Source organism: Carlito syrichta, unplaced genomic scaffold (assembly GCF_000164805.1).
Source record: "Carlito syrichta isolate Samal-C Ts95f unplaced genomic scaffold, Tarsius_syrichta-2.0.1 Scaffold313052, whole genome shotgun sequence".
NCBI lineage: Eukaryota > Metazoa > Chordata > Mammalia > Primates > Tarsiidae > Carlito > Carlito syrichta.
Window position 1 is genome coordinate 148,397 of NW_007257148.1, and position 23,678 is coordinate 172,074.

At 35.2% G+C, this 23,678-nt stretch overlaps 1 protein-coding gene across 2 annotated transcripts in view; it reads left to right on the forward strand.

The window, feature by feature from the left end:
* Positions 1-23,025, forward strand: part of LRP12 (LDL receptor related protein 12) — an 82,622-nt gene extending 59,597 nt beyond the window's left edge. For both annotated transcript variants that reach the window (XM_008070127.1, XM_008070128.1), the window contains 5 exons: positions 5,049-5,184; positions 11,746-11,948; positions 13,948-15,052; positions 16,587-16,719; positions 20,721-23,025. In XM_008070127.1, coding sequence (XP_008068318.1) covers positions 5,049-5,184; positions 11,746-11,948; positions 13,948-15,052; positions 16,587-16,719; positions 20,721-21,587 — 2,444 coding nt within the window. In that variant the 3' untranslated portion in view covers positions 21,588-23,025. The remainder of the gene's footprint in view (positions 1-5,048; positions 5,185-11,745; positions 11,949-13,947; positions 15,053-16,586; positions 16,720-20,720) is intronic.
* Positions 23,026-23,678: the final 653 nt, after the last annotated feature.

Below are 23,678 nucleotides of genomic sequence, written 5' to 3' on the forward strand. Positions count from 1 at the left end.
CATTTTACTATGCAAAGCCTCTGGGTTAGAGATTTTAAATTCCTGAACTGTAGATCATAGTTGAAATTGTAAGAGTAGAAGACATCTTCCATTGAGAATAAGAAGAGCAGAGAACTTGGGTATGAACCACGAAACCAACGAATCAGGAGCTGGCTGAGAAAGGAGGAACTAGTTCTAGAGAACTAATACAGAACAGTCAGAATTAGAAGGAGAACCAGAAGAGGTGATTTCTGCAAACTCATAGTAGTGTATACCAAGAAGAAAAGACAGTCAGTGTCAAGTTTCCGAAAAGGTTAAGTACCTTGGGAACTAAGTGTCCACTGGGTTTGGCAGAGAGGTCATTGATACTGTCTGAGTTATTGTCCACTCTAAATCTCATGTTGAAATGTGACCCCTAGTTTTGAAGGTGGGCCTGGTGGAAGGTGCTTGGAGACAGATTCCTTATGAATGACTTGGTGCCATTCCCGGTAATGAACAAGTTTGCACGAAAATTGTCTGTTTCAAAGAGCCTGGCATCTCTCTCCTCTTGCTTCTATTGTCATCGTGAGAAATGCCTCCTCCTCCTTCACCTTCGGCCATGACTGTGATCTTCCTGGGACCTCACCAGAAGCTGATGCTGGTACTGTGCTTCCTGTACAATATGCAGAACTGTGAGCCAAACAAGCCTCTTTTCTTTATAGATACCCAGCCTCAGGTATTCCTTTATAGCAATGCAAAACAGACAAATACAGTCAGTGATGGCCTTTGCTGCTAGCATGGTTTCTGTGGCGATTAGGTAAGAATTGGAAGTCTGATTTCAGTGGATCAAAGAGAAAATTAAAAATCTATTGATGCATCCTGATGAGCTATGAGAAATATAGTGGAAATACATCATGATGATGAGGGGAAGAGGTACATGATTGAGGGCTGAAATAGACCTTAGAGATATTCAAATGGCAACTCCTTATTTTAACATATGAGGAAATTAATACCCAAAAAAGTTTAGTAGTTTACACTGTGGTGGAGCCAGTCAATGGCAAATAGAACAGAGCACATCCCTGTCTTCTGATTACAAATCTACTATATATAGGCAAGCTTTTAACTCAAAAGGGAAGAAAAACATTGTTTTAATAGTTTCTCTTGGCACTTGAAATTTATTCTTTCTTAGATATAAAAGGAAATAAGTTATGGTTGTGCTGGAGTATACCCAGTGTATTGTACCTGCAAACATGTATTGGTAAAAAGCCACTGACTAGATCTGGAACAAAATTCCAAATTCAGTCATATTGAAAATGTGTAAAACTAAATCGATGCATATATTTATAATCAACTCAGGGAGAAACTTTATGATACAAGGTTTTGTTTTTGATTAGAGAGAATCATTAATATTTTAAAATAATGTTCTGAAAGTATATATTGAATTAGATAAGTAAATATTGAGTATTAAAACAAGCATTGTATTCTTATTTATGGGTGATATGTCTTATCCTTGGGCAGTTGTGTGAAAATAAAAAGATGACAAAGTGTGTTTTTTGAGTATTGGACTGGAATATGACTTTTGTTTTTGGTATAAGAGCACCACCTATGGGTTTGTCATGTACTTGGAAAACTTTTCTTAAAACAAAACCTAATAAAATTCCTTCTTGTTTCCCCTATAATTATTCTATCCACTTATTTAAATAAGTGAATATGTTAGGAATGTTCTACTTTGTCATGAATGACTCCCTCATAGTTTTTGGCTGTATTCACTGCTGTTAAATCAGCTAAGATGTGCCGGGCTCGGTGGCTCAGCCTGTAATCCCGTACTTTGGGAGGCTGGGGAGGCCGAGGTGAGTGAATTGCCTGAGCCTGTGGGTTCGAGACCTGCCTGGGCAACTTGGTGAGCCCTCATCTTTACAATAAATCAAAAATTAGCCAGGCGTGGTAGTGCGCACCTGTAGTTCCAGCTACTTGGAAGGCTGAGGCAGAAGGATCACTGGAGCCCAGCAGGTCAAGGCTGCTGTGGCCAGGAGCGGCCACTGCACTCCAGTCTGGGCAACGGAGTGAGACTCCAACTCAAAAAAAAAAAAAATTCAGCTAAGGTGTATTTGAGTACTTAAATGCCGGTACAGGATTATAATCCTAAATTAAATATAATTTAACTCAAAATTAGGTTATTATTTCTAATGTAGATGAATCTTTTAATGAAAATGAACAATTTTCCACATTCTGGGGGAAGGGTAATGACTTTGTCTGTTTCTTTGTGTGTTTGTTTATATCTTCATGAATTTCTTTAGCATACTCCTCCAGAATGCTTTGGTAAAAGACAATGAAAAAGAAGAAATTACTTAGACATATTAGAAATTACTTAGACATATTTTTATTATATTATGTGATGATAACTCAGAACAAAGTAGAAGCAAAACTCTGGCACTTTATTATTAATAAGGTCTTGTAATAGAATTACATTTGGTTATATTTAGTCTTTTTCTAAAACGTCATTCATTAAAATTAAAAATTTTAATTTGTAAGGGAAATTTGCTACTATTGAAACATAATAAAACAACAGCAAAAAAAAAAAAATTGGAAGCTTTAACTTTGCCTGGGCGGGCAGTGGGATGAACTCTAAGCCCTGGATGTATTGTATCTGTATACTCTAGGCATGAGTCTCTGTTCCAAAGGTGATTCAAAACAAGATCCCTTTGACTATACACCCTAATTCCAGGGTAGATTCATTTCAGGCATGAACACTTTTTCTTGCAGTGGAATATACTTATAAGGCCTTGCTTGCATGTTTTCTTCAGGAAATGGGTTATTTTATAGAAATAAGGATTGACTTTAAGCAATATAGCTTGCTTTATTTTGATCATTTTAGATAATGTTCTTTCAATTACATAGTATATACTACCTAGCCTTCTTAACCTGCATTAAACTATAATCTTTATCTCAAAAAAAAAAAAAAAAAGCTGCTGGTCATTGTGGTGCACCTGTAGTTCTAGCTACTTGAGAAACTGAGGCGAGAGGATGTCTTGAGCCCAGGTGTTCAAGACTGCTGTGCGCCATGATCACACCTTCGAATAGCTACTGCTCTCCCACCTGGACCACAAAGGAGATCCCATCTCTTAAAGGAAAAAAAAAAATCATTTCTCAAGATTTCAATTGTAATGGGGTATTTGGCTGTCTGTTGGGTTACCTGATTTTTAAACTACAGCAGAACTCAAAAAGCATGGGAGTTCAGGCCATGTGTTGTATCAGGCACTTTGCTTATACTGATTCATTTATTTACTTGACAACACTTTTAGGTTGGTATGAAATTTATTAATTTTATAATATCAGCAGTTGTACTTTTTGGAAGACAGACAAATCATGTACATATTCTGAGCTTATGGTTTTAAGTTCAATGTGTAGTTTTTATTTTTCTGATAATTTTCTCATCACTTCTGACTACTGTCTACGTATCCCGGCAGCCACTCTTCTCACTTCTAATTTGCTGCTTCTATTCTGTTGCTACTTTAAAAATCAAGTAATCTAATTTGTTGAAATTGTACTAAATAAGAAGTTCTAGTATTTTCAATTCTACTGAAGGCTTAAACATTCATCACTTATTTATTTGGGAGAGAATAAATTGTCAGATTATCAACTGAGTCTGAATAATATAAACTATTACAGTAAGAGTTCAGAATAGCACAAGGAGAATAATCCAGAAAAGTCATTGGTATTAGTTTTAATTTTATATGCATGAAGATTTTCTTCTGTGATGCGTAGATCTCTAATCACTTAATGATATTTTAATCACTATTTCAAGACTTTATTTTTAAATAATTTAGGAATAACTTAGGACCCCTCAATAAAGTTTGGAACTATTAATGGAATAAATTGAAGAACTGCTTTCCAGTAATTTTGAATGTTGTGCTGTCTTTAGATTTAATCATCCACTAACTTCTTAGCAAAATTTACAATCCAGCATCTTATTATTGCATTTATTTGGCACGCCCTAAAGACAACATTGTACTCCTAAGGATCTCAGCAAAGTAGTTTGGTAAATATTAGAAAGGTAGTTTATAATAAAATAAATTTAAAAGATGAGTTTTGGAAAAGGATGCATGGGTTGGGCAGTGGATCAATCCATCTGTCTCCATGGCTTAAGATAGCAATCCTGACTCTATTAAACTGTTATTCAGTGGTTCCAATGAATATTTTTTTTTTGGCCCGCCCACAACATCTACAGTATTCTCCCCTTATCCATGGAGGATACCTTCCAAGACCCCCAAGTGGGTGCCTGAAGCTGCAGATAGTACCAGTCCTGACTGTCGTCCAATGTAACACCTTTTCCATCTTAAGTACGCATGTAGGCACTGTGGCCATAACGCTTGCAGTTTAAGGGGCAACAGCAGAACAAGCACTAATGTGTTTTTCCTTGATCTAATTTCATGGATAGAAGATGAGTTCTTACCACAGAACTCAACAACCTCAGCATACATTCTTTTTCTTTTGTTAAATCAAGAATTTACACCTTTCCACTTAAAGAAACACTTCACAAGATCTCTGGCATATCCGAATTGCCAGCATCACTCCTCTTGCGCTTTAAGGCCATTATGAAGTAAAATAAGCGTGACTTGAACACAAGCACTGTGATACCGTGACAGTCGATCTGATAACTGAGATGTCAGCATAAACAGCATGGATACGCTGGACAGTGAGGTGATTCATGTCTCAGGAGGGACAGAGGAGGATGGCCAGAGAGTTTGTCACTGCCCAGAATTAGAGTGCCATGAAGTTTACAACTTACTGTTTATTTCTGAAATTTTTCATTTAGTATTTTCAGACCACTGTTGACTGTGGGTAACTGAAACAAAGGAAAGGGTGGAGCAGGAAGGCTACTGTATTTAATTAGTGTCAGGTACTTTGTGTAAAAAGCAGGAATTTGAAATATTTCACTAGAACAATAGTGTTTGAAGGTTGATACTACCACATCTTGTGTGTTGTTTGATGTCTGAGGTTTTTTTGGTTTTCTAAAAAATAAACGGATTTACCTAATATGGTGTTTTAAAGTATTATGATGAACTAAGATTGCTTCGGCTGTCTTCCAGCTTGTGGAGAGACTCCAGAGCAGATTCGAGCACCCAGTGGTATAATCACAAGCCCCGGCTGGCCTTCTGAATATCCTGCAAAAATGAACTGTAGCTGGCTCATAAGGGCAAACCCAGGGGAAATCATTACCATAAGGTAATTCTTATACTTCTTTGTATTATCATATACTGTTTTATTACAAAATACAAATTAAGTTTTCAAGTATTATCACTTAACATGCATAACATAAAAAGGTTTTTCAGGAGATGTAATAAATTACAGCTATCAGTGTCATCTTAAGAATAAGAATGGTAGCCCATCTGGCATGTGTTTTGAGTATTTGCTAATGATGTTAATGTATTTTTAATGAACTATCTATATCCTTCTGAGCTACTTTTTAGTAGAAGATTCACATTTGCAAAATAGCTTATTAGGATCAAAAGTAATCTTTGGCAATGGAAGAACAAATAAACAAAGCTTACTAATCCACTTGGAGATCTAGCCAGTAACTTTGGTCTCATTAGTACAGCCCTCTACCAAAATGAGTTAAAACTTGGTTGTCGGTGCATGTCTGTGTATGTGTATGTATAAAATTGAAACAAGCTGATAATGGATAATGCCATATCTAGGGGAAAAAATCTTTTTTTTTATAACTTGAAACCAAAAAATGTTTGTTAATACAAAGGTAAAGGCATTCCTAGGGGGAAATAGCTGTAAGTTTAAGATTCTGAGAACAAATGTGATATAAATAAGGAAGATTAAGATTACATTTTAAAACATTTAGCAAATTACTTTCAGAGCAAAACAGTATAGTAATAAGATATCAAAAAGAAAATATTTAGTAGAACTGGATATTGCTTGCTTAAGAAAAATTATACCAAGGCTGCTGGGGGGTGGGGGGGATAGTTCCTGAACAAGAACTGCATCTGGAACTGAAACAGAAATAAGAATGTCATTTTCATTGCAGAAGGTCAGCTTCAACATCTTTTTGTGTATATAAAAGATGTTTTGTGGGTATGAATCACGGAATTTTAGATTTAGAAGGGACTTTGGAGATCATAAATTCAAACTTTTTATTTTATGTTTTTTAAATAAGACTTGCAAATATACTTTCTCATCTTTTTATATTTATTAACTAATGAGGAAACCAGTCTCTCTTAAGAATAATTACTGTTGTCTATCCCTTTTTTCCGTGGAAGCCATAAACGGGAGTCATATAGTTTGTTTTCCTCATAGTTTCCTCTGCACAATGCTACACTTTCTGGTACCCTGGAGCTTAGCACAGATAGAAGCTGTTGTTGTTGTCCTGTGTGAATAGAGTGATCCTCTTGCCTGATTGCTTGGTAGAATGAACCATTAAAATTATCTGTCTGCTACAGTGTCAGTGTTGTTATCTAAATTATATGCCTATTTTCTGTTACTTACGGAACATAGTATAAACATGTCTACAAAATAACATTTTTACCAAATACTGGAGGGGTTTTTTTCAACGTAAAACATGAAGTTACAGATATTTTCATCTTTTAAACTAAAAATTAAACTCACAGCTTACCAGTTCAGTAATGTAAAACTTGAGAATTCTTGCCAACACAGGAGAGAGTATGCAGAATACTATCATCTGGTTTTGATCATATGTTGGATCCCTGAGATGTCATAAAAACAAGACACTTAAAAACAAAGCGTAATCTGAAATACAGAACAAAATTAGCAGTGAGCCCTGTATCTAAAGGGAGATTCCCTAAATTCTAGACTAAGTTAATGAATTTAGATTTACACAATTTAGAAGGTGATTTTAATAAAAATTGGCTAAATTCTTTACTGAAGTCATTATCGTGGTAATACCAAAACTTTAAACAGATGACATACATGCATATATACAAAGACAAGTTTTACATGTGATTATTAATATAAAATTTTAAACAAATGATTCAAAAGAGTGATATGCCATAATTAAATGCAGCTCTTGTAGACATACAAATGAGTCGTATTAGGAAATTTTAAAATAATTTACCATGTTAACACATCAAAAGACAAAGTTTATGATTATCTGGAATACATAGATGCTTTAAAGCATTTTAGCAAAAAGAAAATCAACATTCATTCCTGAATTTAAAACAAAATAAAATTTTTTAGTAAAATAGAATTAGAAACATAGTTTAAAAAAATACGGATAGCAGACACTAAAATAGCAGAGTATAAATAATTAATACTGAGAATGTGCCTATAAAACTAGCTGAGGATGGTGAAATACTTCATTCTTCTCTCTTGAAACCCACCCAATTCAACAAAAGCCACTCTGTCAGCCTGTTTTACATTGCTAAAAAGGAATACCTGTGGCTGGGTAGTTTATAAAGAAAAGAGGTTAATTTTGGCTCCTGGCTGTATCTATATGGTGTAGTCATGTGCTGGGCTTCTGGTGAGGCCTCAGGAAACTTAACAATCATGGTGAAAGGCAGCAAAGAAGCAGGTGTGTCACATAGAGCAGAAGCAAGCAAGAGAAAGAGGTGCTAGGCTGTTTTAAACAACCAGCTCTTCATGAACTAATAGAGCAAGACTTCACTAATTATCTTGAGAATGGCACCAAGACATTCATAAGGGACCTCCCCCCAGGACGCAAACACCCCCATGAGGCCCACCTCCAACATTGGGGATCACGTTTCTACATGACATTTGGAGGGGACAGCAGACATCTGAACTATATCAGCCACTTTATCCATAAGAGATAGAGGATTGAATCCTAGCACCCAACTTGAAGCTAAGGACTAGGGTAAGCAGTTTTGCTCAAGAAAGGACAGTGAAAAAAACTTCCAGTAACCACTTCCTAAACTCACATAGGGCTAAGAGCTTGGAGAGGTGAGAGAGAGTGCAAGCCCTAACAAATATGAATAACTCTGTCAACTCCATGGCAGGATATACTCTAAACCATTTAAGACTGGTTCTGGAATAGATACCTAGGTAGGGGAACATAGAGAGTTTTAAAAAAAAAAAGAACCAAAAAATCTTTCCCCAGAATAATCCTGTAGCCCATAATTGCAGAATGCCTGAAAAATGTAATGCTAAGAAAAACAGTCAACAAAATTAAGTTGAAACGCAAATTTACTCCAGATATTTTAAGATTTATTATGTCATGGATTCTTCTTGACCTTTTTCAGGCCATGGACACTTGGTAGTCTGCTGAAAACTGTATATTTTTTTATAGAATAATGTTCTTAAATTTATAAAATAAAATATATGCCATTACAAAGGGAACCAGTTATATTAAAGTACAACTATCAAATACCTTTAACTGTAGCATAGTAATATATGCTTATTTAGTAACATAGTAACAAGGTCAACTGATGGGTCTAATAACTACTATTCAAAATAATATTAAGTGTAAATAGTATTTTTAGATATCTAAAAACTCAATGGTAATATAAAGGATCTGATTTCTAATAGCAGAGGAGTGGCAGGGTACAATAAATGCTATCATGATTTGTTGTTTATAAGTAAAAGAAAGACTAGATTTTAGTGAAAATAAAGTTGTAACTTGTTTATACTGATTTTGAGAGGCGAATAGAAACGCTAAATACTCTTACTTGGCATTTGTTAGAAATGAAGTGTGTTTTAGTATTTAAATAAAATATCAATTAGGTACCCACTGATAAGAATAGAAATAATATTGAGCATTTAGTATAGAAAAGAAACTTAAAGATATATTAATTCAAAAAGAGAAAAGAAAGGAGGAAAATGAGAACTTTTACCCAAATAGAAAAAGCTATTAAATAAAATGCACAGCTGGATTAACTCTGATCTTGGAAAGACAGATAATCCCATTGGGTCTATTGGTTGGTTAGTTTTTATGATCCTGCTTTAGAGGGCTCATAAGAACATACGTAAAACAAAACTAATACAGAATGTCTAAAAATGGGAAGATAGGAAAAGATTAGTTTTTGAGATACTAATTAAGAGAAAGCTTGTATAGGAAGAGTAACATCAGATATAATTGAGCTTAAGGTACAAAATATTAGTAACAAATGGGATAATCTAGCAAGAAGATACAATAGTAGCAAATTTCATGTACCTAATAACAATGCCTAAAATATATGCAAAGCAGAATGTGGAGAATTACCCAGCAAGTTTGTCTAAATTACAGGGAGCTTTTTAGCACACCTTTCAAAGAATGCACATTCTTTTCAAAGACATGTAGAACATTTCTGAAAATTGATTGTTTTTAATCACAGAAGTTCTTTATACATTTCAAAGACTCCATGTCATTCAGATTGAAAGGAAAAAATATAACACATCCTGTATGTTCGGAAACATATTCCTAAATAAGTCCTACATTAAAGAAAAAAAGTAGCCATGGTAGCATGTACCTGTAGTTCCGGCTACTTGGAAGGCTGAGATGGAAGGATCGCTGGAGCTCAGCAGGTCAACACTGGGGTGACTATGAGTATGCCACTGCACTCTAGCCTGGGCAACAGAGTGAGACTCCAACTCAAAAAAAAAAGAAGAAAAAGAAGAAGAATAATTCACAGTAGGTAGGACTTCAGATTTTTTAGCTAGTTTTTTATATTATTATTGTTGTTGTTGTTATTATTATTGAGTCAGGGTCTCACTCTGTCACTCTGAAACCCTATAGATGTCATACTTTACAAGTAAAGACATGTTCTAAAACTAAGAATTCACCCAAAGACTAAGGACAAAGCCAGAACAAATCCACAATAACAAGTGTAAAACCAAATCTTTGCAAGTTCAAGGTGATCAGACACTAATTTAACTGTGATAGAACAAAAAGAAGTATCTTCTGTGTTCTAGAAAAATGTAAGAAAGAAAGAATCTCAACCCCTACTTGAGAACATACAAAAATTAATACATATAAATTTAGATATAAGTGTAAAAATTAAAACTCTAAAATAGTTTTTTAAGTATTGAATATCTTTGGAATTTTAGGGAAGACAAAAGTATCTTGGAGAAGATGCTAAAAGCACTAAACTTAAAGGAAAAATAATAAAGTAGTCTTCATGAAGACTAAATTGAAAACTTCTGTTCATTAAAAGGTTTCATTAAAAAAATGAAAAGGCAAGCGATAGACTAGGAGAAAATATTTGTGATACACATATCTAACAAAGGACATGAATCCAGAAAATAAAAAGATGTTTGTAACTCAAGAAGACAACCCAGATATTTTAAATAGGCACAAGACACTTTACAGAAAATATAAGAATGGCCAATAATCACATGAAGAGACGTTCAGCGTAATTAGTCTTCAGGGAAGTGTACATAAAACCACAGTGGGAACTGTCATTTCATACCCACCAATTACTCAAATGAAAAAGACCAACCATATCGACTATTGGAGAGAAAGAATGTGGATGTGGGTGGATGTACACATGTCTTGCATAGCAGACATGTCCCCAAATAAGTTCACACATAGAGTTCTTAAATAAGAAAAAAATTAGCGAATAAAGGATTTAACAAGGCAATTCACAGGAAAAGAAATAGAAATAGCCAGGAAACATAGGAAAAAGTATTTCAATCTCATAAGGGAATGCAAAATAGAATAATGATAAATCTCTCTTGTCCACCTAATTGGCTACACATTTTTTAAAAAATAAAATACCTCATTTTACTAGAAGTATGGGGTATTTAGTACTTTGATACATACTTGGTGAAATTGTGAATTAGTATAAACATGTTTCATCAGTGTTTATCAAAGTAAAAGCAGAATCGTATCTTTTGACCTAGAAATACTACTAGAAGAGTTTGTCCTAGAGAAATGTTTGCTTGTGTATAAGAGAAAGATATGTGTTTAAGAATTCTTTAAAGCATTGTTCATAATAGTGAAAAGCTGAAAACAAATTGTCTATTGACTTTTATTAGTTATTCAGAATATTTGAATGTCTTGTTATGATAATTCTTGGCTAATGGACTTCATCATCACGTAAGGCAGAAGCAAGAAAAAAAAGATCTTTACTTTTTGGTAAAGCATGTTAGAAAATTCTATTTTGGTTTCCCCTTTTTTTCATAAGTAGTTTGGTTTCCCCTTTTTTTCATAAGTAGTGACTAATTTTGTATGTGTTTTTATTTACTTGATATTTTTGCCCTATGCTTATGCTCATATTTTATTAACTACATGATAGTGTTTGGCTATAAAGGGATCTGTATAAAAGAGTATTCCCAAATTCAGGGACTTTTCACTGAAAACCATTTTTTGTTAATTCATTTTAAATTTGTTTACTTTGCTCAGATTTGTGCTATTTGCTCTCCTAAAAAATATAATCTATAAACTTTTCATTAACCAGGCAGATGAACCAATCTCATATAAGGGCAGATTGAGTTTGTCTGTGTATACTTCACTTCATCAGATTTAGGAGTGGTGATTCAAACAATTTAGGATGTTCTGAATTAAAAGTGGTCCTTCTCCTAAGTGCGCATATGCACGCGCACACAGAAAAAGATACTAACACCTGTTTTCTAGCATTATTTTGGAAACTGGCATTACTTATGAAGAAGTATTGTTCTAGGATCTGGAGAAGATATACAAATGTTAGGGACATAGACACAATATTATTATTTGCTAATTATATGTTTGTATGCCTGGAAAACCTGGAAGAATCAATGACTATATGGAGGCTATAATAATGCTCTCCGTTACATTATATTATTATACTTTTTTCCCAAATTACCTTTTTTAGTAGCCATTTCTGATTTTTTTCTTTTCTTTTTTGGCAGTTTTCAGGATTTTGATATTCAGGGATCCAGAAGGTGCAGTTTGGACTGGTTGACAATAGAAACATACAAGAATATTGAAAGTTACAGAGCTTGTGGTTCCACAATTCCACCTCCATATATCTCTTCACAAGACCACGTCTGGATCAAATTTCATTCGGATGACAGTATCTCTAGAAAGGGTTTCAGACTGGCATATTTTTCAGGTGTGTTTTTAAGTAAGAAGAAAGATATATTGAACTGAATTCTGTGGTATTAAGTGCTCATTCACTTCAGAGCTAATCTTCTAAGCAGTGTCCATTTAGTTATGACTAGACCCCTCAAGGCAGCCGAGATTGAGAATTAGAAGCTAAAATTGGATTTTTTTTGTACAATTCTAACAAAATTATTTATTTCATAAACTGAGGTTAATTTTCTTTTTAAACATCTTAAATTTTTTTCACCCTCAAGTGCTTACATCCAGAAAGTTACATCAGAATGTAATACTTGTATGAATTATTATTGTTTTTACACCTTCAAAGAAAAGACTTAACAAATGTTACCGTCATAGTTTATAGTCTCAAAAGAGGAGCTTTTGCTTTTCTTAAACTATATCCAAACAGAGTGACCAGGTCATACAAATGTGAATATTTCAGGGCATTTGTTATATACATTGCTTGCTGAAAATTATCTTACATCTTTTGAAATTATGAAATAGCCGGGCTCGGTGGCTCAGCCTGTATTCCCGCGCCTTTGGGAGGCTGACGTGAGTGGATTGCCTGAGCCCACGGGTTCGAGACCCGCCTGGGCAGTGAGACCTCATCTCTACAATAAATAAAAAAATCAGCCGGTGTGGTAGCGCATGCCTGTAATTCCAGCTACTTGGAAGGCTGAGACCGAAGGATCGCCGGAGCCCAGCGGGTCGAGGCTGCGATGGCCGGGAGCGTGCCACTGCACTCCAGTCTGGACGACAGAGTGAGACTCCAACTCAAAAACAAAAAAAAAGCAAACTGTCTTTCTACTAATTATTTAGACTCTGAAGCACATTTTTTGTCACCTACTTTCCAGCAAATAATTAGTGGAGAAGTAAGGATTGGCCCAACATTTTCCATTTTGGAACGGTAGGAATCTAATGTTGTTGAGGTGTCTTTCACTACCTCATTATTGTTATATATTTAGGACAGTATACTAAGGTGGTTAGAATTCTGTAGGCCCCTCAATTTTTTTCTCTCCATTTTTTTATTTTGATAAATAAATGTATACCTGTAGCACAGATTCATACAATATTTTACAGTTTTGTTAAACAATAGAAATTATAAGATGAAAATGTATTATGGGTACACGAAACATCATAAATACTATAAAGTAGTCTTAAAATAATCTTAGCAAAAGTTTGAGTGTAAATATCGATCTTGGAAAATATACTATGTGCGTAGCAAAATATTGTGTGTGTGTGTGTAGATATATAGACAGGAGCTAGAGAAGAATAAGAAAAATTTTATTTGAAAAGGTGATTGTTATGGATAAATGTTTCTTTATTTAAAAATGTCTTTTGAGTAAGGGTCTCACTCCCACCCAGGCTACAGTGCAGTGACACTGTCACTGCTCACTCACTGCAGCCTTGACCTCCTGGGCTCAGGAGTTCCTCCTGCACCAGCCTCCCAAGTAGCAAGGTCCAAAGGCATGTGCCACCACACCCAGCTAAATTTTTAATTTTTTTGTAGGGATGAGGCCTCACTATGTCATCTAGGCTGGGTTGCACACTTCTGAGCTCAAGCAATCCTTCCATCTTGGTTTCCCAAAGTGCTGGGATTACAGGCATGAGGCACAGGCTAAAAATGTCTATCATTTTTAATGGTGTCTATACAATAAATTTTGTAGTTCTTAGTCTATCTTACAGGCTCATATATCTTCATTTTACTAAAAGTTCTGCAGTAAAACAGCTTTCTGCAAAAACAATTTGCTCTCCTTTCTTTAGATCAGAATGCAAAGATCTTCATGATACAATAGTAAGCACTTAATAAATAGAATTTTTGCATAATTAATATGCCAGGGTTAATTTTTCATTAGAATATATTGTGTTTTTAAAAACATGATTTTTGAAAACCCTTGTTAACTGGGTTTAACCAACATTTATTATAAAAATACTACTAGCTGTTGTATGTCTTTTGAAGGTATGATTTTTCTCCTTCCCTCTCCATCTCCCTTTTACCCACATCTTCCCAGGGAAATCTGAGGAACCAAACTGTGCTTGTGATCAGTTTCGTTGTGGTAATGGAAAGTGTATACCAGAAGCCTGGAAATGTAATAACATGGATGAATGTGGAGATAGCTCCGATGAAGAGATCTGTACCAAAGAAGCAAATCCTCCAACAGCTACTGCCTTCCAACCCTGTGCATACAACCAGTTTCAGTGTCTATCCCGTTTTACCAAAGTTTACACTTGCCTCCCTGAATCTTTAAAATGTGATGGGAATATTGACTGCCTGGACCTGGGAGACGAGATAGACTGTGATATGCCAACTTGTGGACAATGGTTAAAATATTTTTATGGTACTTTTAATTCTCCCAACTATCCAGACTTTTATCCTCCTGGAAGTAATTGCACCTGGTTAATAGACACTGGTGATCATCGTAAAGTCATTTTACGCTTCACTGACTTTAAACTTGACGGTACTGGTTATGGTGACTATGTCAAAATATACGATGGATTAGAGGAGAATCCACACAAGCTCCTGCGTGTGTTAACTGCTTTTGATTCTCATGCACCTCTTACAGTTGTTTCCTCTTCCGGACAGATAAGGGTACATTTTTGTGCCGATAAAGTGAATGCTGCAAGGGGATTTAATGCTACTTACCAAGTGGATGGCTTCTGTCTGCCATGGGAAATACCCTGCGGAGGTAATTGGGGGTGTTACACTGAGCAGCAACGTTGTGATGGATATTGGCATTGCCCAAATGGAAGGGATGAAATCAACTGTACCATGTGCCAAAAGGAAGAATTTCCATGCTCCCGAAATGGTGTCTGTTATCCTCGCTCTGATCGTTGCAACTACCAGAATCATTGCCCCAATGGCTCAGATGAAAAAAACTGCTTTTTTTGCCAACCAGGGAATTTTCATTGTAAAAACAACCGTTGTGTGTTTGAAAGCTGGGTGTGTGATTCTCAAGATGACTGTGGTGATGGCAGTGATGAGGAGAATTGCCCAGTCATTGTGCCTACCCGAGTCATCACTGCAGCGGTCATAGGCAGCCTCATCTGTGGCCTGTTGCTCGTCATTGCTCTGGGATGTACTTGTAAGCTTTATTCTCTGAGAATGTTTGAACGAAGGTCAGTATCAAGACAGAACTGTATCGGCTCTCCTCTATAATAACAGCAGGCTCAAATATGTCAAACAAGTACATTAATATGATTTGCAATATATTTTTGTTTAGAAATGGATAAAGACTGTTACTGATGTATAAAATTAGTTTTAAAAGTCCAAGACTGAAAAGGCTAAATGCATTACAAGCTAAATACTTGAGTTATGAGATAAGCCAATCAATTAACTAGCTCCTATCTCTAGATTAATCTGTTTTACAGGAATTTTTTAAGTTGCAACTCTCAGTTGTAGTGTTTCAACCTGTATTTTTATAACTATTCAACAGTTGTAGCTATTTGAGAACCTTCTATGTTCAAAACACTATACAGGTGACTAGGAAGATGAGTAAGGCATAATACTATTAAAAGCAACCTGCAGGTAGGAGGAAGGAATTGGAACATGCAGTAAGATGACAAAAATGTAAGTGCTATACGAGCTATAAAACAATATGGTATAAAGTAAAGAGTACCTAATCTGTGGGGGTAGTAGGAAGGCTTTAATTGGAGAGGTGCCATTTGAAATGTATGAATAGAATATTGGGAAAAGGTGCTGTTAAAGTAATAGCCTGGGAAAATATAGAGGTAAGAATGCCCTGCATTGCCAGAAACTAAGCATACAGTTCAGTTTATCGGGAGCCTAGGATATGTATGAAGAACTCAGGAGAGATAAGGCTGGAACACAAGACCATTGTCAGGTTGTGGAATTCAGTGAGCGTCATGCTTCAGTGCTCTCATTCAGTGAGAAATTGTTAACTGTTAAAGGGCGACCTTCTGAGGATAGTTTTCAGTGTGGTGCAGAATAAATTGGACCTGGGAGATGTTAACAGCAGAGATGTCCTCCAGGAGACTATTATGGAGACAATGATCTAAGTCCCAGGAGAGTTACAAATAAGTATTTAACGAAGAACCTTACATACCAGACAGCCAAGACAATAGATGGCACACAGGTGCACAGTATTATAGTAGCCACACTGCATCTTTTCTTTGAACAAGTATAAATGACCAGAAATCTTTTTACCACAGGAGAGTACAATGAAAAGTCACAGGTCTTGATTTCAAGAACGAACTACTCCAGAAAGTGTATTAGTGACTCATTTCACTCTTTCTTGTATTACAAGTGTGTTGGACTTGATGATTACAGTCTTCTGAGAGCTTTCAAATACTGTCACTTAAAGTCTAGAGGCTCCCCCCCAAAAAATGTTATTAGGAGTTTAGAATCTAGTATTATTTCTCCCCTTATCTTTTACAGGTATTTTCATTTTATGAAAGCTTAGTGATCCAGGCTTCTAATGTAAAGCCCCATGAAGACAGGCTATCTGCATTGTCTTTGAATTCCCAGGAAAGAAATAATGCATATAGTCAGCAAATGTTTGTTGAATGACTAAGCTTCAAAAATGGTCATTATACTAAGATTCAGATTGTCTTAATTACTGATAATAGAAAATTGTTGTTTTCTCTTGCTGCCTTTTCAAAAAATTATTTTTATCCCTCTCTACTCTCAAAGATCATTTGAAACACAATTGTCAAGAGTGGAAGCAGAATTATTAAGAAGAGAAGCTCCTCCTTCTTACGGACAATTGATTGCTCAGGGCTTAATTCCACCAGTTGAAGATTTTCCTGTTTGTTCGCCTAATCAGGTATATTGCTATTGATTAATTGATTGACTGGATTTTTTTGAGTTGGAGTCTCACTGTCACCCAGGTTGGAGTGCAGTAGCATATTTATGGCTACTACATCCTCGACCTGCTGGGCTCAGACGACCCTTCTGCCTCAGCCTTCCATGTAGCTGGAATAACAGGCATGTGCCATCACCCATAGAGACGAGGTTTCCCCAAGTTGCCCAGACTAGTCTTGAACCCCCCTGGCTCAGGCAGTTCTCTCACCTCCACTTCCCAAAGTGAAGTGCTGGGATTATGGCATGAGCCATCACACCCAGCCACGATTTATTATTTCTATTTCAGCACCTCTTCAAATGAAACTTATACCTGTACATGTGAGAAAGCTAGGACCTTTTACCGTGTCAGAATTTTTGCAGTCAGGTCAAAGATTTAAAGATATGGAGGGCTTGAAGTTTTAATATAACTTTTAATATATTTTAACAAATACTGACAATACAAAAGCATATTTTAAACTTCTGACTTGATTATGTGATTCTTAAGCATTTTACTGTTAAGGATAAGTTAGTGCATTAATATTCAGAAATAAGTTTGGCAAATTATTTTCTACTTGAACTGAGCATTTAGAATTTGAGTGAATACTAAAATTAATATGCTAGTAATATACCATGCTAGATTAACCAGTTGTAAGTAAAAGTAGTTGAAATAAAGTTAACATTTTCAACTCATATAATGAAAACTTCTTCATGCTGGATTTTAGTGTTTAAGAATTTATGCCGTTTTCTTTATATAGTAATTCTTCATGCTTCTGAATTATTTAAATTTCTCTGCAGTTTTTAAAAATTTATTTTTCAGTGCTTAAAAATGTGCCAGCATCTATTTTAGGCATAGATTTGTACATTAAAATTGTGAATTCATTCATCCAGAAACATTTATGAAAGTTGTACCCAGTATTAAAATTAAGAAAAATTGGTAGACATTAATTTCTTAGTGATTTAATTCTGTTCAAAATGGAAGTCTATTTCCTTTTTTGTCAATGAGATTTCTGATTAGTCTTATTTTAGACTTTCAGGAACTCTTGGGTGAGAACTTATAGTTTTAAAACATTTCTTCAAGTGTAATTTACTAAATAAATAATTCCAAAATTCTACTGGTTTGAATTTTGTGTGCAAAATAGGAAAAACCTAAGTTGTGGCTTCTTTATATCAGCCCTTCCTTGGGGAAGGTTTTTTTTTAGGTAGCAATTCAGACCATGGCTAATGCCATGTATCTACTCCACCATCTATCACCCACCACACCCAACCATATGAAGTTAAGGAGCACAGTCTACACAAGATTGCCAAGACTGCTCTCCTTCCTGACAACAGTTGCAAATTAGGGGGTTCCCAGAGTAGCCCTCAGGTCTGGAAACTCACTAGCAGGACTCACAGAACTCACTGAAAGTGTTTACTCATGGTTATAGTTTATTACAGGGAAATGATACAGATTAAAATCAACCAAGGGAAAAGATGCATAGTACAGAGTTCAGGAGGGTACCAAACACAAACCTTCCAGTTGTCCTTTCCTCATAGAAATAGAGTATTGCTTTGTAGGCACAGATGTGTGACAATATATGGAGTATTACCAACCAGGGAAGCTTCCCAAACCTCGGTATCCAGAGTTTTTATGAGGGCTCTATCATATGGGCATGTCTAGTTGCACATGAGGCTAATCTCAGTCTCTAGCCCCTTCAGAGATTGATTGACCGAAAGCCCCCACCCTAGACACATTGTTGCTTGTGGCTCAGAGTCTCCACCCTAAATCACAATACGGCCCCCCAGGCAAAGACACTTCTATTTGAAAGGCTCAGAGATCAAATCCCAGAAGCCAAGGACAAAGGCAAAGTTAAATTCTTTGCTATATACTACCCTATTTTTCTTGGGTTATAATTTATCCTTGTGTGAGAATCCTGCTTCGATAATATTTTAAAATAAAATATGTTTATGAATGGTAAGTTAGATTTTACTCATTTAATAAGATTAAACTCTCAGATTTGAAATTTTTTATAAATTTCCATACCAGTTTGTAAAACTTTCTGAGAGAGTTATACTCTCTCAGAGTATACCTGCCTCCCTCAAAATAGAAACGCTTTCTGCTTCAGAAACTGAAGTACATAAAACTATTCCTAAAACTTTCTTTAGCTCTCCTGTGAGAACCAATGTTGGATTTGCAATCTTTTAATTAAACAGACCTATAACTAGGTAGAGAGCTTCCCTCACTATGACTAAAATGTCAAAGTCAGTACTAAAGCCTATGGAAGGCATTGTTGATCTTGGCGGGTAATAGATAGGTAAAATGAAGGGACAGTAGAAGAGCCCTTTGTTTATTATGGACATAATAACACAGTGCTCACACAAAGCCTTACAACTTGCATGCAGAACTATGACAGCCAGATCCGTAGAGAAGTTTATTTTCTTTTTTTTAAGTTTGTAGTCAGGTATCTCTTAATTGGTGGAAAATCTTAGTTGTGTAGCAAATAGCAAATCCATGTGTGCCGATGCCCAAATTTCTTGTTGACAATCTGTGCTTTACCAGAGGTAGGCTATGAAATGTCCCTGTAGTAGTAGCTTAGCTTTCCATGAGTTATGTTCAGGGCACCATGGAAAGGCCTGTATGGAAATCACAAGTAAAACAGTAATAGTCACAGAGAGAAATGAGAAACATCTACTATCTCTACCCTTCTTTTTCTGTGAGGAGAAAGGAAAGAGGTATGCGTTTTGTCAGAAAGAAACCGTATCATCATTTGAAGGAGCATATATCAACTCACCATTGTTTTCTGGAAATACTATATTTTGAATGCTAAATGCCAGGCATATGAAAGCTATGTTCCAAGTTTGAATACTCCTTTTTTTTAATAACCACTAGGTGGAGCTTAAAGATTGTCTTATATAATGCTGTAAATTTTTTAAAAGTCTGTAAACTCATTCATTAAAAAAAAAGATTTTCTTTCAGTTGGGCAATATAGTCACCTTTCATATTTACTAATTAAAAATGACCAGTTTTCAAATAATAATGACATATATGCTTACTACTAAATTGTAGAAAATAAAATGTTTGTAAAGAGGAGAAGTAATCTAAAGTCTAGATACCATTGGATAGTGCTATAAACAACTTTACTTCTTTAGCTTTTTTGTTTTCTATACTGTATTACAAATATATTAATTCCTTTATTTGTGATAATATAATTAAATCTTCAGTATTCATTCATTCAACAGATCCTTGAATACCAACTCTGAAGTATAATGTTCACATGTTTGGAAAGTTTCCACCTTGTACATCAAATCTAATCTGTGCTGTGTTTTTTTAAAAAATAAAAGCACAGATAAAGGGCCTTATTTTCATACTCCTTTAGGTCTACTTAGTGAATGATGGTAAAGTTTCTTCTATCTTCCTAGTTATAGAGATGTTAAATAATTTTATTTTCTAGCTTTGGCACTTTTAGGAGTAGATTACTATGTGAGACTTTGAAACAAAATTATTTAGAATTGACATTAAATATCAGTTTAAAGTTAAAGTTGCATATGTAAAATGAAATATCAAGAAAATTTTAAGCACAGTAAACAGTGATCCAAGTTATAGAATAGCTTCTATAGTGTGATGAACCAGTATAGGTGAAAGGATTAATTCATTGTTCATATACTCTGGTGACAATGAGTAATAGAATTTTTAACCACAACATATTCTTTTTTTTATTTTATTTTAAAGATGTGGGGAACAATTCAGGATTAGGTATACAAGTGGTCATCGTACAGGTAAAATTAGGGCCTCCCTTTGGTCCCCACTTTGCCTGGTTTGAGATCAGGTACGCTTACCGATGTTGTGTCCCTCCCCTCTCCCCTGGCAGTATGCCACTACTACCAATCCCTTTCTTACAATATTAGGGCAAATTGTTAGGGTCCACAACATATTCTTAATAGAATGGCATTTTTTTTATTTTAATACCACATTATTAGCTACCTTAAGATCTTTTCTTATTCTTATAGGCTTCTGTTTTGGAAAACCTGAGGCTAGCTGTACGATCTCAGCTTGGATTTACTTCAATCAGGCTTCCTATGGCAGGCAGATCCAGCAATATTTGGAACCGCATTTTTAATTTTGCAAGATCACGTCATTCGGGGTCATTGGCCTTGGTCTCAGCAGATGGAGATGAGGTTGCTCCCAGTCAGAGTGCCAGCAGGGAACCTGAAAGAAATCATACTCACAGAAGTTTGTTTTCCGTGGAGTCTGATGATACAGACACAGAAAATGAGAGAAGAGATACGGCAGGAGCATCCGGTGGGGTTGCAGCTCCTTTGCCCCAAAAAGTTCCTCCCACAACAGCAGTAGAAGCAACAGTAGGCGCATGTGCAAGTTCCTCGACTCAGAGTACCCGAGGTGGCCACACAGAAAATGGAAGGGATGTGACAAGTGCAGAACCCCCAAGTGTGAGTCCAGCACGTCACCAGCTTACAAGTGCGCTAAGTCGTATGACACAGGGGCTACGTTGGGTACGTTTTACATTAGGGCGATCAAGTACCGTAAGTCAGAACCAGAGTCCTTTGAGACAACTTGATAATGGGGTAAATGGCAGAGAAGAAGATGATGATGTCGAAATGCTAATTCCAGTTTCTGATGGAGCTTCAGACTTTGATGTGAATGACTGCTCCAGACCTCTTCTTGATCTTGCCTCAGATCAAGGACAAGGGATTAGACAACCATATAATGCAACAAACCCTGGAGTGAGGCCAAGTAATCGAGATGGCCCCTGTGAGCGCTGCGGTATCGTCCACACTGCCCAGATACCGGACACTTGCTTAGAGACAACACTGAAAAACGAAACAAGTGATGATGAAGCTTTGTTACTGTGTTAGGTACGAATCACATAAGGGAGATGGTATGCAAGTTGGAGCAATATCCATTTATTGTTTTGTAACTTTACAACTTAACTAGTTTTAGTTTAAAAAGAAAAAAAAGATGCAGGGTGATTTCTTATTATATGTTTGCCTGCATGGTTAAATTAAACAACTTGTAACTCTATGAACTTAGAGTTTACTATTTTAGCAGCTAAAAAATACATTATGTATTCACATTGTTCTGTAATGTTCTTTCATTTGTTTCTAATTGTTTTTATCCTGGTACTGTTGTTCACTGTAGAAAAACGGCTGCTGAAGCTCATTTGACTTGTCATTTTATCTAGCCTACGTTTAAAGATTTGTACAAAATAGTACCTTATTTTAATGGAAACTTTTATGCTTTTGCCAACACATCTTGTAACTTAATATACTAGATGTTAAGGTTGTTAATGTAAGAAAAAAAAAACCCTTACACTCACCTGTGTTTTTATTTGTTTAACATTTGTCTGGTTTTGGATTTCATCATTATATGAACTTGTCAAAGGAAAAAAAACTTCTTTAAAAATTTTTCTCTATGTTTAACACACAGTGATGTGAAATTTAGGTAGCGTTAGATAAATTAATGGCAAAAACAAAACTTTTATAGATTTTCTAATGTTGACTTTAATACTCTAATATGGTACAAACCAAATGGTAAAAATCCCAAGTCATTTCTTTTTTCATCTCTATTTAGGGACAGAATTAAGTGGATGAAGATATTCTACTATGCATTAAATCTTGAACTTTATAAAATCTGTACAAAAATTGTACAAGACAAGTTCCAACTGGTAATGTCTTTCCCTAATATAGGGTTGCACTTGTATTGAACCCTAGGGATTTGCACTAAAATTATATCAAGGTCTCAGATGAGTTTAGTGCATAAGCACTATCACTTTAAATACTATTATTTGCTACCACAGTGACTATATATTTCCATAGCTTTGGGGAGGGGCATTTTTATTACAACTTGAAATTGCTTTGCTGGTTTCATATTTATTTGTTGTATTTAAAAAATGCATTATTGTAAGAGGGCCTTTTTTTCCCCATATGTTTTATTCATGGGGGGAATCATGCTACACTATTGAAGAAAATTAAGAAGTCATTTGGATTGTCACCCCCCCCTTAAGTAGAGTGAATTGCAAAACCCCACATATTTTTTTTATTGTCAATTCTTGTTTATTTATTCTTTAGCTGTCTGTTTTAGTAGTTTAATGATTGAGTATGAAAAATGTATTTGTGTGTGATTATTGCTATTTATTAAATTTTAAGTACTTTGCTGAATGTCATTTTAAAGCATGTTTGAGGTCTTGTGTATTTGTCGTGTTATGCTGTCAGGAGGAACTGACTAAAATGTTTTAATATGTATCAAAAATTAAAATGATTTTTTTTATTGCCTTGAGGTACTTTTCAAATCAAACTTGTTCTTTTTTTGTTGAATTTTGGTGCATATATAAATTCAGGCCATGAGATAGATAAGATATCGAGAATAAAAATGAAAGGAGGGATGTTCTTCCTTACTTTTTTTATAGTGAAGTCGTGGCTGTTACCAGTACTTGAGGGTAAAATCCTCTGAGGATCTGAATATTATTTTGCCTTTGAGAAACTGCCTCTTAATTGAGGTATATTGCAAGATGCAGTAACACAATCAGTTTTCTCTTTATATTATTTCTCACACTTTAGACCTCTGTAGAATATTCTGTTGACAGAATCTGGGTTACCAAATTAACCTCCTTTTAGGTCCTACTAATAATACAGTATCAGGTAAAGGGGTTTTGCTTTTGTTTTCTGGTATATGTGTTCTTTTTTAAAAAAATTAATACATCTTCCTGGTTTAAAGAGTAAAAAGTTGTCCCTCTCACTCATGTTTTGGTTCCCTCTCAAAGAGACTTGTACATCCCTTTAGAAATACCATACACATATATAAATGTATCCATCTGTATATAAATGCCATATATAGTAATGCAAATTGTAACATACTATGCATATCGTAATATACTATGCATATCATTTCTGTACTTTTTCTCAAAGGTGGGAAAAAACTCAGAGTTTGAACATTAAAAGTAAAATTGA